The 13,918-nt window shown below is 45.5% G+C and overlaps 1 protein-coding gene across 2 annotated transcripts in view; it reads left to right on the plus strand.

The window, feature by feature from the left end:
• Positions 1–13,688, plus strand: part of RTN2 (reticulon 2) — a 35,507-nt gene extending 21,819 nt beyond the window's left edge. For both annotated transcript variants that reach the window (XM_073561216.1, XM_073561217.1), the window contains exons 9-10: positions 1,570–1,628; positions 13,449–13,688. In XM_073561216.1, the coding sequence (XP_073417317.1) occupies positions 1,570–1,628; positions 13,449–13,491 (102 nt within the window). In that variant the 3' untranslated portion in view covers positions 13,492–13,688. The remainder of the gene's footprint in view (positions 1–1,569; positions 1,629–13,448) is intronic.
• The last annotated feature ends 230 nt before the right edge of the window (positions 13,689–13,918 follow it).

The raw sequence follows: 13,918 nt of genomic DNA on the forward strand, positions 1-13,918 counted from the left end.
AAGGATGCACAGAGATATAGCGGACATACAGACATGGGTACATAGAGATATAGTGGGACGTATAGACACAGGTACATGGAGATATAGTGGGACCTATAGACACGGGTACATAGAGATATAGCGGACATATACACACGGATACATATATAGTGGGATGTATAGACACGGGTACACAGATATAGTGGGATATATAGGCATGGGTACATAGAGATATAGTGGGGCGTATAGACATGGATGCACAGAGATATAGCGGACGTACATACACGGATACATAGAGATATAGTGGGACATATAGACACAGATACATAGAGATATAGTGGGACGTATAGACACAAATACACAGATATAGCGGGATATATAGGCATGGGTACATAGAGATATAGTGGGGCATATAGATATGGGTGCACAAAGATATAGCGGACGTACAGACATGGGTACATAGAGATATAGTGGGACGTATAGACATGGGTACATAGAGATTTAGCTAGACGTATAGACACGGGTACATAGAGATATAGCGGGACATATAGACACGGGTACATAGAGATATAGCGGGACGTATAGACACGGGTACATAGAGCTATAGCAGGACGTATAGACACGGATGCACAGAGATATAGCGGACATATAGACATGGATACATTGAGATATAGTGGGACGTATAGACACGAGTACACAGATGTAGCTGGATATATAGGCACGGGTACATAGCGATATAGTGGGACTTATAGACACGGGTGCACAGAGATATAGCGGACGTATAGACACGAGTACCCAGATTTAGTGGGACGTATAGACACGAGTACACAGATTTAGTGGGACGTATAGACACGAGTGCATAGGGATATAGCGGGACGTATATGCACGGATGCACAGAGATATAGCGGACGTACAGACATGGGTACATAGAGATATAGTGGGACGTATAGACACGGGTACATAGGGATATAGCGGGACGTATAGGCACGGATGCACAGAGATATAGTGGGGCGTACAGACACGGGTACATAGAGATATAGTGGGACGTATAGACACGGGTACATAGAGATATAGTGGGACGTATAGTCACGGGTACATAGATATAGTGGGACGTATAGACACGGGTACATAGGGATGTAGCGGGACGTATAAGCACGGATGCACAGAGATATAGGGGGGCATATAGACACGGGTACATAGAGATATAGCGGGACGTATAGACACGTGCATAGATATAGCGGGATGTATAGGCACAGATACAAAGGGATATAGAGGGATATATAAACACAGAGAAATAGCGGGACATAGAGAGACAGGTACATAGAGTGGGACGAGTAGACATGGGTACATACAGATGGTGGGACGTATAGACACGGGTACATACAGATATGGTGGGATGTATAGACACGGGTACATAGAGATACAGTTGGACACATGGGACATACAGGTATAGTGGTACGCATCAGCTGTCACGGGCACAGGGATTTTGTGCAGATATTGGGACCAGGAAACCTATAGATCTGTTATAGACATACATAGTAGAGATGTATAGAAAGGAGATAAACGCTGAGATCTCCGCTGTCTCTGCAGGTGCTGGTCGATCGCTACGTCTCCATGGTCACCAGTCGAGTTGCAGCATTTAGAGCAAAGTAAGATCCTGGGCTCTGCGGCCGTAATGAGGGTGATAGCCCCGGATGATGAATGAGTACAGCTGAATATCAGTCCTGTAGGGTGTGTCCTCTGCGGCCTGCAGTAAAGGTGGTCGCTGAGTAGCCGCGTCCGCTGCAGCCTGCGGAGCAGTAATGGTGGTCGCTGAGTAGCTGCGGCCTGCGGTGCAGTAATGGTGGTAGCTGAGTAGCCGCGTCCACTGAGGCCTGTGGTGCAGTAATGGTGGTCGCTGAGTAGCCGCGTCCGCTGAGGCCTGCGGTGCAGTAATTGTGGTCGCTGAGTAGCTGCGGCCTGCGGTGCAGTAATAGTGGTTGCTGAGTAGCCGCGTCCGCTGAGGCCTGCGATGCAGTAATGGTGGTCGCTGACTAGTCGCGTCCGCTGAGGCCTGCGATGCAGTAATGGTGTTCGCTGACTAGCCATGTCCACTGTGGTTTGCGATGCAGTAATGGTGTTCGCTGACTAGCCGCGTCCACTGTGGTTTGCGATGCAGTAATGGTGTTCGCTGAGTAGCTGCGGCCTGCGTTGCAGTGATGGTGGTCGCTGAGTAGCCAGAAGATTTATTTGCATTCAGTGGTGACTATATATTGGAGTCCGATGTTGACACTGTGGGCGACGAGGTTGGTCCTGTGCGACCTGCACTAATATTTTCTGACAAATTTGGTAAATGTTCGAGCTTTGCGGATAATTTACTTTATTCTGTGCTCAGATGACACAAGCGGCTTATAGTTCAGTACTCGGGCCCACGATCACGGTAACTCCTTTGTGCTGAGGACCCTTTATGGCCCTTTTACATTGTTATTAATCAGAAGGAAGATTGAGCAAACGGACTGATTGGGAGCGGAGCTGAGACCGCAGGTGTCGGCCATCACTATTGCTGGAGTTTCCCAGGATGAGGGGCAACAACCAGGAAAATCACATCAATATATGTGTTTCCTATAAATGATTGAGGATTTATTACGCTCAATCAGTACGTGAGATGTAGCATCCCAGGGCGACACCGGACCTCGGCATTCTCTGGTCCAAAATTACTGTTAACAGTTAAGCAAGTTGAAGATGAAATGATCTCTAGAAGCCCTAAAGTTACAGGTCACACAAAAAAAGGAATATATATTTATATTCTTTTTTTTGCCTAAAATATACACTGCTCAAAAAAATAAAGGGAACACTTAAACAGAATATAACTCCAAGTAAATCAAACTTCTGTGAAATCAAACTGTCCACTTAGGAAGCAACACTGATTAACAATCAATTTCACATGCTGTTGTGCAAATTAATTAGACAACAGATGGAAATTATTGGCAATTATCAAGACACCCTCAATAAAGGTGTGGTTCTGCAGGTGGGGACCACAGACCACATCTCAGTACCAGTGCTTTCTGGCTGATGTTTTGGTCACTTTTGAATGTTGGTTGTGCTTTCACACTCGTGGTAGCATGAGACGGACTCTACAACCCACACAAGTGGCTCAGGTAGTGCAGCTCATCCAGGATGGCACATCAATGCGACCTGTGGCAAGAAGGCTTGCTGTGTCTGTCAGCGTAGTGTCCAGAGGCTGGAGGTGCCACCAGGAGACAGGCCAGTACACCAGGAGATGTGGAGGGGGCCGTAGGGGGACAACAACCAAGCAGCAGGACCGCTACCTCAGCCGTGCGGCCCTCCAAAGAAATGCCACCCCAAATCATTACTGACCCACTGCCAAACCAGTCATGCTGAAGGATGTTGCAGGCAGCAGATCGCTCTCCACGGCATCTCCAGACTCTGTCATGTCTGTCACATGTGCTCAGTGTGAACCTGCTTTTATCTATGAAGAGCACAGGACGCCAGTGGCGAATTTGCCAATCCTGGTGTTCTGTCGCAAATGCCAAGCGTCGTGCACGGTGTTGGGCTGTGAGCTCAACCCACATCTGTGGACGTCGGGCCCTCAGACCATCCTCATGGAGTCGGTTTCTAACCGTTTGTGCAGACACATGCACATTTGTGCATTTGTGGCCTGCTGGAGGTCATTTTGCAGGGCTCTGGCAGTGCTCCTCCTGTTCCTCCTTGCACAAAGGCTGAGGTAGCGGTCCTGCTGCTGGGTTGTTGCCCTCCTACGGCCCCCTCCATGTCTCCTAGTGTACTGGCCTGTCTCCTGGTAGCGCCTCCAGCTTCTGGATACTACGCTGACAGACACAGCAAACCTTCTTGCCACAGCTTGCATTGATGTGCCATCCTAGATGAGCTGCACTACCTGAGCCACTTGTGTGGGTTGTAGAGTCCGTCTCATGCTACCACGAGTGTGAAAGTAGAACCAACATTCAAAAGTGACCAAAACATCAGCCAGAAAGCATTGGTACGGAGATGTGATCTGTGATCCCCATCTGCAGAACCACTCCTTTATTGAGGGTGTCTTGATAGTTGCCAATAATTTCTATCTGTTGCCTATTCCATTTGCACAACAGCATGTGAAAATGATTGTCAATCACTGTTGCTTCCTAAGTGGAGAGTTTGATTTCACAGAAGTTTGATTTACTTGGAGTTATATTCTGTTGTTTAAGTGTTCCCTTTATTTTTTTGAGCTGTGTATATGTTTTTTAATTGTAATAGTTCCAAAAAGCAAAATGGGCCGATGCAGAATGCATTAGTTTGTGCACCCTTGGAGATTTGTGTGCTCAGATTACTTTGACCAAGGTTTCAGACTTTAATTAGCCTGCTAGGGTTATGGCTTGTTCACAATCATCGTTAGGAAGGGCCAGGTGATGTAAATATCTAAGCTTTATAAAATTCCAGCCTCCTCTAACCTTGTACCATAAAAACAGCAGCCTTGGGCTCTTCTAAGCAGCTACCTAGCACCATGAAAATGTAAATGGTGGAGGCCACAACGCAGGGGAAGGCTATAAAAAGATGGCAAAGCGTTTTCAATTTGCCCTTTCATCAGTTCAAAATGTAATTAAGAAATGGCAGTTGCCAGGAACAGTGGAGGTGAAGATAAGGTCTGGAAGACCAAGCAAACTTTCAGTGAGAACTGCTAGAAGGATTTCTACAGAGGCAAATCATAACCGCTGCTTGACTGCAAAAGACATTCAGAAAGATTAATCAGGCTCTGTGGTTGTGGCACATTGTTCTACTGTTCAGAGACACCTGCACAAATACGGCCTTCATGGAAGTAATCAGATGAAAACCTCTCCTGTGTCCTCACCATAAAATTCAGGTTCAGAAGTATGAAAAAGAACATCTAAACAATCCTGATGCATTTTGGAAACAAGTCCTGTGGACTGATGAGGTAAAATAGAAATCCTTGGCCACAATGATCAAAGATATGTGTCGCGAAAAAAGGGCACAGAATTTCAGGAGAACATCTCGGCAACCATTAATCATGGGGGTGGATCAATCATGCTTTGGGGTTGCGTTGCAGCCAATTGTACGGGGAACATTTCACGGGTAGAGGGAAGAAAGGATTCAATAAAACTTCAACAAATTCTTGATGCAAACATAACACCATCTATAAAAAACTGAATGTGAAAAGAGGAAGAGGATGCCTTCTATAAATGGATACTGATCCTAAACACGTCACAATCCACAATAGACAACCTCAAAAGCTGAAGGTTTTACAGTGGCCCTCACAGTCCCCTGATCCGAACATCATTAAAAATCTGTGACTAGATCTCAAAATAGAGGATGGAGACACCCCAGGAATCTCATAGGACTGGAAGAATTCTCCAAGGAAGAATAGAGGAAAATCCCTCAAACGAGAATAGAAAAACTTGTCTGCTACAAAAAGCAATTACAAGCTAGGTACTAACCATGTAGAGTGCACAAACTTTTGCATTGGCTCATTTTCCTTTTTGTAATTTTGAAAATGTAAAAGATGAAACAATATATTTTTTTGCCTAATATACAGTAAATGTGTCATCTGTATCTTTAGGCCTTTAAGAGATCATTTCATCTTCAACTTGCTTAACTATTCACAATAACAGTAATTTTGAACAGGAATGTAAGAATAAAGACACCGGCTCCTTCCATCACCGCACTCGGGTCTGACTGGAGCAAACTTATCGTGACTGATCTATGGAGCTAGTGAGGAAAATGCTGAATGTGTCACTGCAAGGAACAAAGTACTACTTGCAGTCCTATGTAACATCACAGATAACACAGTGATGACTGAGTACAGATAATACAACAAGAAAACAGAATGACAGATTTGCAAAAATACTCTACAATAAAAAATGGCAGTAATCAGCAAGTGCTGGATAACAAATACAGGGTATTTAGTCGATACTTTTTTTGCGCAAAAAAAGTACACCAAGCTGCTCCACCACGTCAAGGTAACCCCTATTGAAGCAGTCCCTATCTAATGTATTAAAAACCTGAACATGTGAACAGTGTCTAATATGAACAGGATTCAAACAGGCCGCTCCCTAGTATGGGCTTGTGGTCTGAGACAGCTCTTATGTGCACGTCACACAAGAGAGGGGTGGGGTCTCCCAAACCATGCTAAGCAAGGAAAAAAAACAGATTAAAAACACAATCCTTGCTTTTTTTGCACAAAAAAACGTATCGACTAAATACCCTGTATTTGTTATCCAGTACTTGCTGATTACTGCCATTTTTTATTGCAGAGTATTTTTGCAAATCTGTCATTCTGTGTTTTCTTGTTGTATCTCAGTTAGTGGGTGGTGTGAGCATTGTCTGATAGACGTGTTCACATTTGTGCATGTCACATGTGTGTTTTTGAGTTCAGATAATGTAGTAGATGTCACCTGCAGTCCTATGTAACACCACAGATAAGTGATAACTCTCTGACTATAGATAATGTAGATGTCACCTGCAGCCCTATGTAACACCACACATAACAGTTATTATTGTTACCGTATTTTTCAAACTATAATACGCAGCCCAAATTTTCAGAAGGAAAAAAATGAATGCGTCAAAAGGGGGTCGGTCTTACAGTCCGAATACAGATTATGGGGGGAAATCAGTAGTGCTGGTGGAGCGTGGTCACAGGGGGTGTTCGGTGGTTCGGCAATGATATGGCTCCCATTGCAGACTGCTGCGGCAGGGTCTGTGGTGCTCGTGGTGTGGAGGCTCTGCTGACATTTTCTGAAAGCCTGGGGTCCTCGCACATCCATTGCTGTGAAGTGGTGACCTCTGGGAAATCCCATCCCAGGCTGGTGCGGCAAGTTCGTCGGTGCTCAGTGTTGCGGGGGCTCCACCAACATTTTGTGAAAGCCCAGAGCCCCGCACATCCCCACTGCTGCGATGCGGTGGCCTCCGTGAAACTAGCCGCCGGATCGGCGCATGCGCAGATTGAGATCTCGGCACCGAGGTCTCTTCTCCCAAGATCTCGGAACGAGATGTCATTGCCGAGATCTGAATCTGCGCATGTGCCGCTTCCGGCAGTCATTTTCCCGGAGGCCACCCATCACAGCAATGGCAGTGCGGGGGCTCCAGGCTGTCAGAAAATGTTGGCTACGCACCAGCCTGGGAAGGGAGTGTGATCGCCCTGCAGCGTTGGACCGCCGCAGAATCGCCCGACTCCTGCGGCCACCACACTACTTGTAAGTATATTCCGACTATAAGACGCACCCCCATTTTCCTCCAAAATTTTTTGGGAAAAAAGTGCATCTTATAGTCCGAAAAATACGGTATTTATTATAATGCCATTTATTCCATGACGCTTTACATGTGAGGAGGGGTATGCATAATAAAAAACAAGTACAATAATCTTAAACAGTACAGTCAGTGACTGGTACATTTGGAGAGTGGACCCTGCCCGCGAGGGCTCACAGTCAACAAGGGCTGGTTGATGATACAGTAGGTGAGGGTAGAGCTGGTCATTCCGCAGTGGATCGGTGGTTACTAAAGGTTGTAGGCTTGTTGGAAGAGGTAGGTCATCAGGTTCTTTTTGAAGGTTTGCAATGTAGGTGAGAGTCTGATCTGTCAGAGAATTCCAGAGTACAGGGGGGATACACGGGAGAAATCTTGTATCCGATTGTGGAAAGAGGAGATAAGAGGGGAGTAGAGAAGGAGATCTTGTGAGGTTCGGAGGTTGCGTGCTGGTAAGTACCAGGAGATGAGGTCACAGATATATGGAGGACACAGGTTGTGAATGGCTTTGAATGCCATGGTTAGGGTTTTCAACTGGAGTCTCTGGGTAATGGGAAGCCAGTGAAGGGATTGTCAGAAGGGAGAGGCTGGAGAATAGCGGGGGGACAGGTGGATTAGTCAGGCAGCAGAGTTTAAAATAGATTGGAGGGGCGCAAGAGTGTTAGAGGGGAGGCCCAAAGCAGGAAGTTGCAGTAGTCAAGGCGGGACATAAGCGCATGGACTAGGGTTTTTGCAGATTCTTGGTTGAGGAATGTATGGATCCGGGAAATATTTTGGAGTTAAAGTTGGCAGGAAGTGGAAAGGGCTTGGATATGTGGTTTGAAAGGGAGATCAGAGTCAAGGATTACCCCGAGGCAGCGAGCTTGTGGAACTGAGGAGAGTGAGCAGCCATTTACTTTAATGGATAGGTCCATTGGGGGGGGTTCGAGTCAAATGGGGGAAAGATGATGAATTCTGTTTTGTCCGTATTAAGTACTAGAAATCTAGTGGAGAAGGATGAAATAGCGGCCAGACATTGTGGGATTCTGGACCAGATATCCCTACTAACCAGAATCCCACAATGTCATCAGGTTCTTTTTGAAGGTTTGCAATGTAGGTGAGAGTCTGATCTGTCAGAGAATTCCAGAGTACAGGGGGCATACACGGGAGAAATCTTGTATCCGATTGTGGAGTGGGAGTGGGAGACACTGAATGTCCGGTCTGTTAGGTATGACGCGATCTAAAATAGAACCAAGTCATTGATGCCAAGAGATGAGAGGGTCTGTAAAATAGGGAATAGTCCACTGTGTCAAAGGCAGAGGACGGGTCCAGGAGGAGGAGGACAGAATAGTGTTGCTTGGCTTTGGCAGTCAGCAGGTCATGGTGACTTTAGTTAGGGCAGTTTCAGTGGAGTGATGCGGTCAGAAGCCGGATTGTAAGAGGTCGAGGAGGGAGCAAGAAGAGAGGTGGGAGGACAGTTCAAGATGGATGTGTTGTTCCAGTAGTTTTGAGGCATAGGGGAGAAGTGATATGGGTCGATGGCTAGATACAGAGGATGGGTCAAGAGAGGGCTTTTTGAGGATGGGTGTGATTGAGGCATGTTTGAAGCATGTGGGGAAAACACCAGTTGTAAGAGATGGATTAGGGTTGAGATGAAGACTGTAGTGAGTTGTGGGATAGGATCGGGTCACGTGCACAGGTGGTGAGATGTGATCTTGAGAGTAAAGTGGAGAGTCGATCTTCTGTAATGGTGGAGAAGCTGGTTTTGGAGGAGGGGAGGCCTGGGTAGTTATGAGGAGGGGCTCTGGGGGTTGTAGGCCAAAACTATCTCTGATGTTATCAATCTTCTGCTTGAACAATGAGGCAAAGTCTTCGGCTGAGATGAGTGGAGAGGGAGGAGGTGCTGGGGGGATGGAGGAGAGAATTGAAGGTGTTGAATAGCTATTTAGGGTTGTGAGACAGGGAGGATATGTGAGATGAGAAGTAGGTTTGTTTTTCTGCAGCGAGTGTGGCCTTGAAAGTAGGGAGTGACTGAATGTGATTAATTGCTCGTTGGAGTGGTATCTTTTCCATCTCTGCTCAGCAACCCCGGTAGCCCGTCTCTGTTCTTTGGTTAGACTGGTGTGCCAGGGTTGTCTGTTGATTTTGCAAGCTTTGGTATGTGTGAGAGGGGAAACCGATTCCAGAACTGCAGCTATTGAGGTGTCATAAAAACTGGCAGCAGCGTTCGGATTGTGTAAGGAATTTATTTATATCTGTAGAAGGGATTCAGACAGTGAGTGTAGATCAAGGTGTTTAAGATTTCTGCGAGGGTGTGCAAGTTTGTGGAGTGGGGAGAGAAGAGAATGAAAGTAGGTTGTGGTCAGAAAGAGGGAGCTGCTAGTTAGAGATGTTAGATGGGGAGCAGAGCTGGGTGAAGATGAGGTCCAAAGTGTGGTCATCTTTGTGAGTGGCTGAGAAGACCATTGTTCGAGGCCGAAGGAGGAAGTGAGAGATAGAAGTTTAGTGGCAGATAGGGAAGTGTCAATGGGTATGTTGAAGTCGCCCATGATGATAGTGGGGATGTCAACAGAGGAAATGAAGTAGCCAGGTGGTGAAGTGGTCGAAGAAGGTAGTGGCTGGCCCTGGGGGGCGGTAAATGACAACCAGTTGGAGGTGGAGTAGATGCGCACAGAGTGCACCTCAAAGGAAGGGAAGGTAACAGAGGGTGTCGGTGGAATTTGGGTGAAGGAACAGTTATCTAACGGGAGAAAACCAACTCATCCGCCATGCTTGCTGCTGGGGCGGGGGTTGTGGGAAAGGTGGAATACACCATATGAAAGTGCAGCTGGAGAGGCTGTGTCAGAGGGGGTGAGCCAGGTTTTGGTGATGCCGAGGAAGGAAAGTTTGTTAGTAATGAAAAGATCATGGATTTATGAAAGTTTGTTGCAGGCAGAGCAAGCGTTCCATAGAGCTCCTGTTAGTGGGACTGAGGCAGCGGGGGGCTGGACGGATAGGAATAAGGTTTGAGAGGCTACGGAAATTTGTGATAGAGCATGGATGAGCGGTAGAAATGACTGCAGGTATGTGGTCTAAGGGGTAAGGTTTCTCCTTGTGGAGAGTGACATGCCAGCTCTGGCTTGTCAAGGTAAGGAAGCTTATTTGCCGTGCAATGCTCCTCTGGGAAAATAATATGCAAATTGCCTCTTCAGAAAGAAAGAGGACTTTTACTCTACAGCGCCACCTATTGGTAGTAGCGATCCTACAAGTCAGTCACAATCAACCCTTTAACGAGTCTTGTAATATGACTTGGGATAAAGGCCAAATCAGAATCTCAATTTTCAGACACTGTGTTTCGAGCTATTATTATTTTCCCAGAGGAGCATTGCACGGCGAATAAGCCTCCTTACCTTGACAAGCCAGAGCTGGCATATCACTCTACACAAGGAGAAACCTTACCCCTTAGACCTCAGTCCAGAGCCTCTCACCTAGCCAAATCAGATGTCATACTTTGCACTTACGAAAGCAAATAGCTCGAAACACCATGTCTGCAAAGTGAGATTCTGGTTTGGCCTTATCTTAAGTCATATTACAAGACTCGTTAAAGGGTTGAGTGTGACTTGTAGGATCGCTACTACCAATAGGTGGCGCTGTAGAGTAAAAGTCCTCTTTCTTTCTGCAGAGGCAATTTGCATGTAGATATGTGGTGAGGAGGACCAGGATTTGGAGGCATATCACCGGCAGTCAGGAGGAGCAGAGAAAGTGATAGCAGGTGGGAGCAGGAGAGGGCATGAGGGGGCTGTCTGTGTTTGGAGACAGAGGATTGTATGTTGAGGAACATTTCTGAGGAGGAGGTGAGATGGATGGGGAGGATGGAGGGAGAGATGACCAGTTCCTTATTAGGTGTAGGGACTAAGGGGGGGGGGGTTAGTAGAAAGTGAAGGATTATTGGGGTGAGAGCGAAAACAAACAAACATTGTTTACAGTGACTAATATCCAGTTACTTTCAGTTCCCTACTGGTTCAGTTCTGGATTAATTCATAGCTCCACACACTTATGTGATGCAATGGTCAGACTGACGCCTTGCAGATGTATCGTTTGCAATATATTTGCTAGAAAGTGCATTCAGGTCTGGAGCTGAGGAGAGGTATGTGCTCATCTTGGTCAGATAATTAAGAGTGAGCCAGATGCAGAATGATCAAGGCAGAGTAAAAAAAGGAGGTCATAAATAACATTGGGGGTGTAGCAGGGGTTAGTTGAAAAACATACCAAGTGGACACACGAAGAAGAGGTAGGGAAAGTCAGTGTGGAAAGCTGGGTCACGTACCTGTACGGAGAATAGAGAAATGACATGCTGATTAGAGTGCGATGGTGGCAGATGGCAGGGTACAGTCTGTATACATAATTCTGGATTAATTCATAGCTCCACACACTTCTGTGATGCACTTAAAGTGCATTTTGAAAGTATTCGGCCCCCTGGAACTTTTCAACCTTTTCCCACATATCATGCTTCAAACATAAAGATACTAAATGTAAATTTTTGGTGAAGACTCAACAACAAGTGGGACACAGTTGTGAAGTTGAATGAAATTTATTGGTTATTTTAAATTTTTGTGGAAATTCAAAAACTGAAAAGTGGGGCGTGCAATATTATTCGGCCCCTTTAACGTAATACTTTGTTGCGCCACCTTTTGCTGCGATTACAGCTGCAAGTCGCTTGGGGTATGTCTCTATCAGTTTTGTACATTGAGAGACTGAAATTCTTGCCCATTCTTCCTTGGCAAACAGCTCGAGCTCAGTGAGGTTTGATGGAGATCGTTTGTGAACAGCAGTTTTAAGCTCTTTCTGCAGATTCTCGATTGGATTCAGGTCTGGACTTTGACTTGGCCATTCTAACACCTGGATACGTTTATTTCTGAACCATTCCATTGTAGATTTTGATGTATGTTTGGGATCATTGTCTTGTTGGAAGAGAAATCTCCGTCCCAGTCTCAGGTCTTTTGCAGACTCCAACAGGTTTTCTTCAAGAATGGTCCTGTATTTGGCGCCATCCATCTTCCCATCAATTTTTACCATCTTCCCTGTCCCTGCTGAAGAAAAGCAGGCCCAAACCATGATGCTGCCACCACCATGTTTGACAGTGGGGATGGTGTGTTCAGGGTGATAAGCTGTGTTGCCTTTACGCAAACATATCGTTTGGCATTGTTGCCAAAAAGTTCAATTTTAGTTTCATCTGACCAGAGCACCTTCTTCCACATGTTTGGTGTGTCTCCCAGGTGGCTTGTTGCAAACTTTAAACGATACTTTTTATGGATATCTTTGAGAAATGGCTTTCTTCTTTCCACTCTTCCATAAAGGCCAGATTTTTGCAGTGTACAACTGATTGTTGTCCTATGGACAGACTGTCCCACCTCAGCTGTAGATCTCTGCAGTTCATCCAGAGTGATCATGGGCCTCTTGGCTGCATCTCTGATCAGTCTTCTCCTTGTTTGTGATGAAAGTTTAGAGGGACAGTCAGGTCTTGGTAGATTTGAAGTGGTATGATACTCCTTCCATTTCAATATGATCGCTTGTACAGTGCTCCTTGGGATTTTTAAAGTTTTGGAAATCATTTTGTATCCAAATCCGGCTTTAAACTTCTCCACAACAGTATCACGGACCTGCCTGTTGTGTTCCTTGGTCTTCATGATGCGCTCTGTGCTTCAAACAGAACCATGAGACTATCACAGAGCAGGGGCATTTATATGGATACTTGATTACACACAGGTGGATTATATTTATCATTATTAGTCATTTAGGACAACATTGGATCATTCAGAGATCCACTTTGAACTTCTGGAGTGAGTTTGCTGCACTGAAAGGAAAGGGGCCGAATAATATTGCACGCCCCACTTTTCAGTTTTTACATTTCCACAAAAATGTAAAATAACCAATAAATTTCATTCAACTTCACAATTGTGTTCCATCTGGTATCTTTATGTTTGAAGCATGATATGTGGGAAAAGGTTGAAAAGTTCCAGGGAGCCAAATACTTTCGCAATGCACTGTATGTGATGCACTGTGCAGACAGTTATAACTCTGACTCCAGATAATGCAGATAATGTAGATGTCACCTGCAGTCCTATGTAGCACCACAGATAACACAGTGATAACTCTCTGAGTACAGATAATGTAGTAGATGGCGGCCCTGACAGTACTGTCAGTGACCAGCAGAGGGAAAAATTTACAATAATTTTTAACCCTTTATTCTTTTACTCCAGATTTCGCGCTCAGCTGAGAAAACAAGGAACCAAAAAGGAGTGAGGACTGAAGGCCGCTACACCTCCGCCACTCCAGTTACTGCCACAACAGCAATAGCAGTGGTTCTCCTGATCGATAGCGCCTTCCAGTGGAACCCACAGAAAACTCCCATCATTGTTACATAAAGAAAGAGTCACTTGACTATAATTTGATAATTCTGTTTTTTGGGATAATAAATATTTTTGTTTTTTTTATTTGAATTTTGTGTCATAAATAGTGAATGATCTCCGACTATTCACTGACCTGAGAAACCAGGGTCTCATTTTCTCTATCTGAGGACGTAATTTTGTGTACTCAGAAAAGACTGTGGCTTAAGGCCCTGTACACATTAGACTAAAGTCTTCTGATCTCTAATATCGGCAGATAGTCAAATGTGCACAGGGACCTCCTGACTGTCACCCAACGGATGGTGTTGGGGAGAGAAGGGTCC

This window comes from Dendrobates tinctorius, unplaced genomic scaffold (genome assembly GCF_039654945.1).
Source record: "Dendrobates tinctorius isolate UK_male_01 unplaced genomic scaffold, ASM3965494v1 ptg000315l, whole genome shotgun sequence".
Taxonomy (NCBI): domain Eukaryota; kingdom Metazoa; phylum Chordata; class Amphibia; order Anura; family Dendrobatidae; genus Dendrobates; species Dendrobates tinctorius.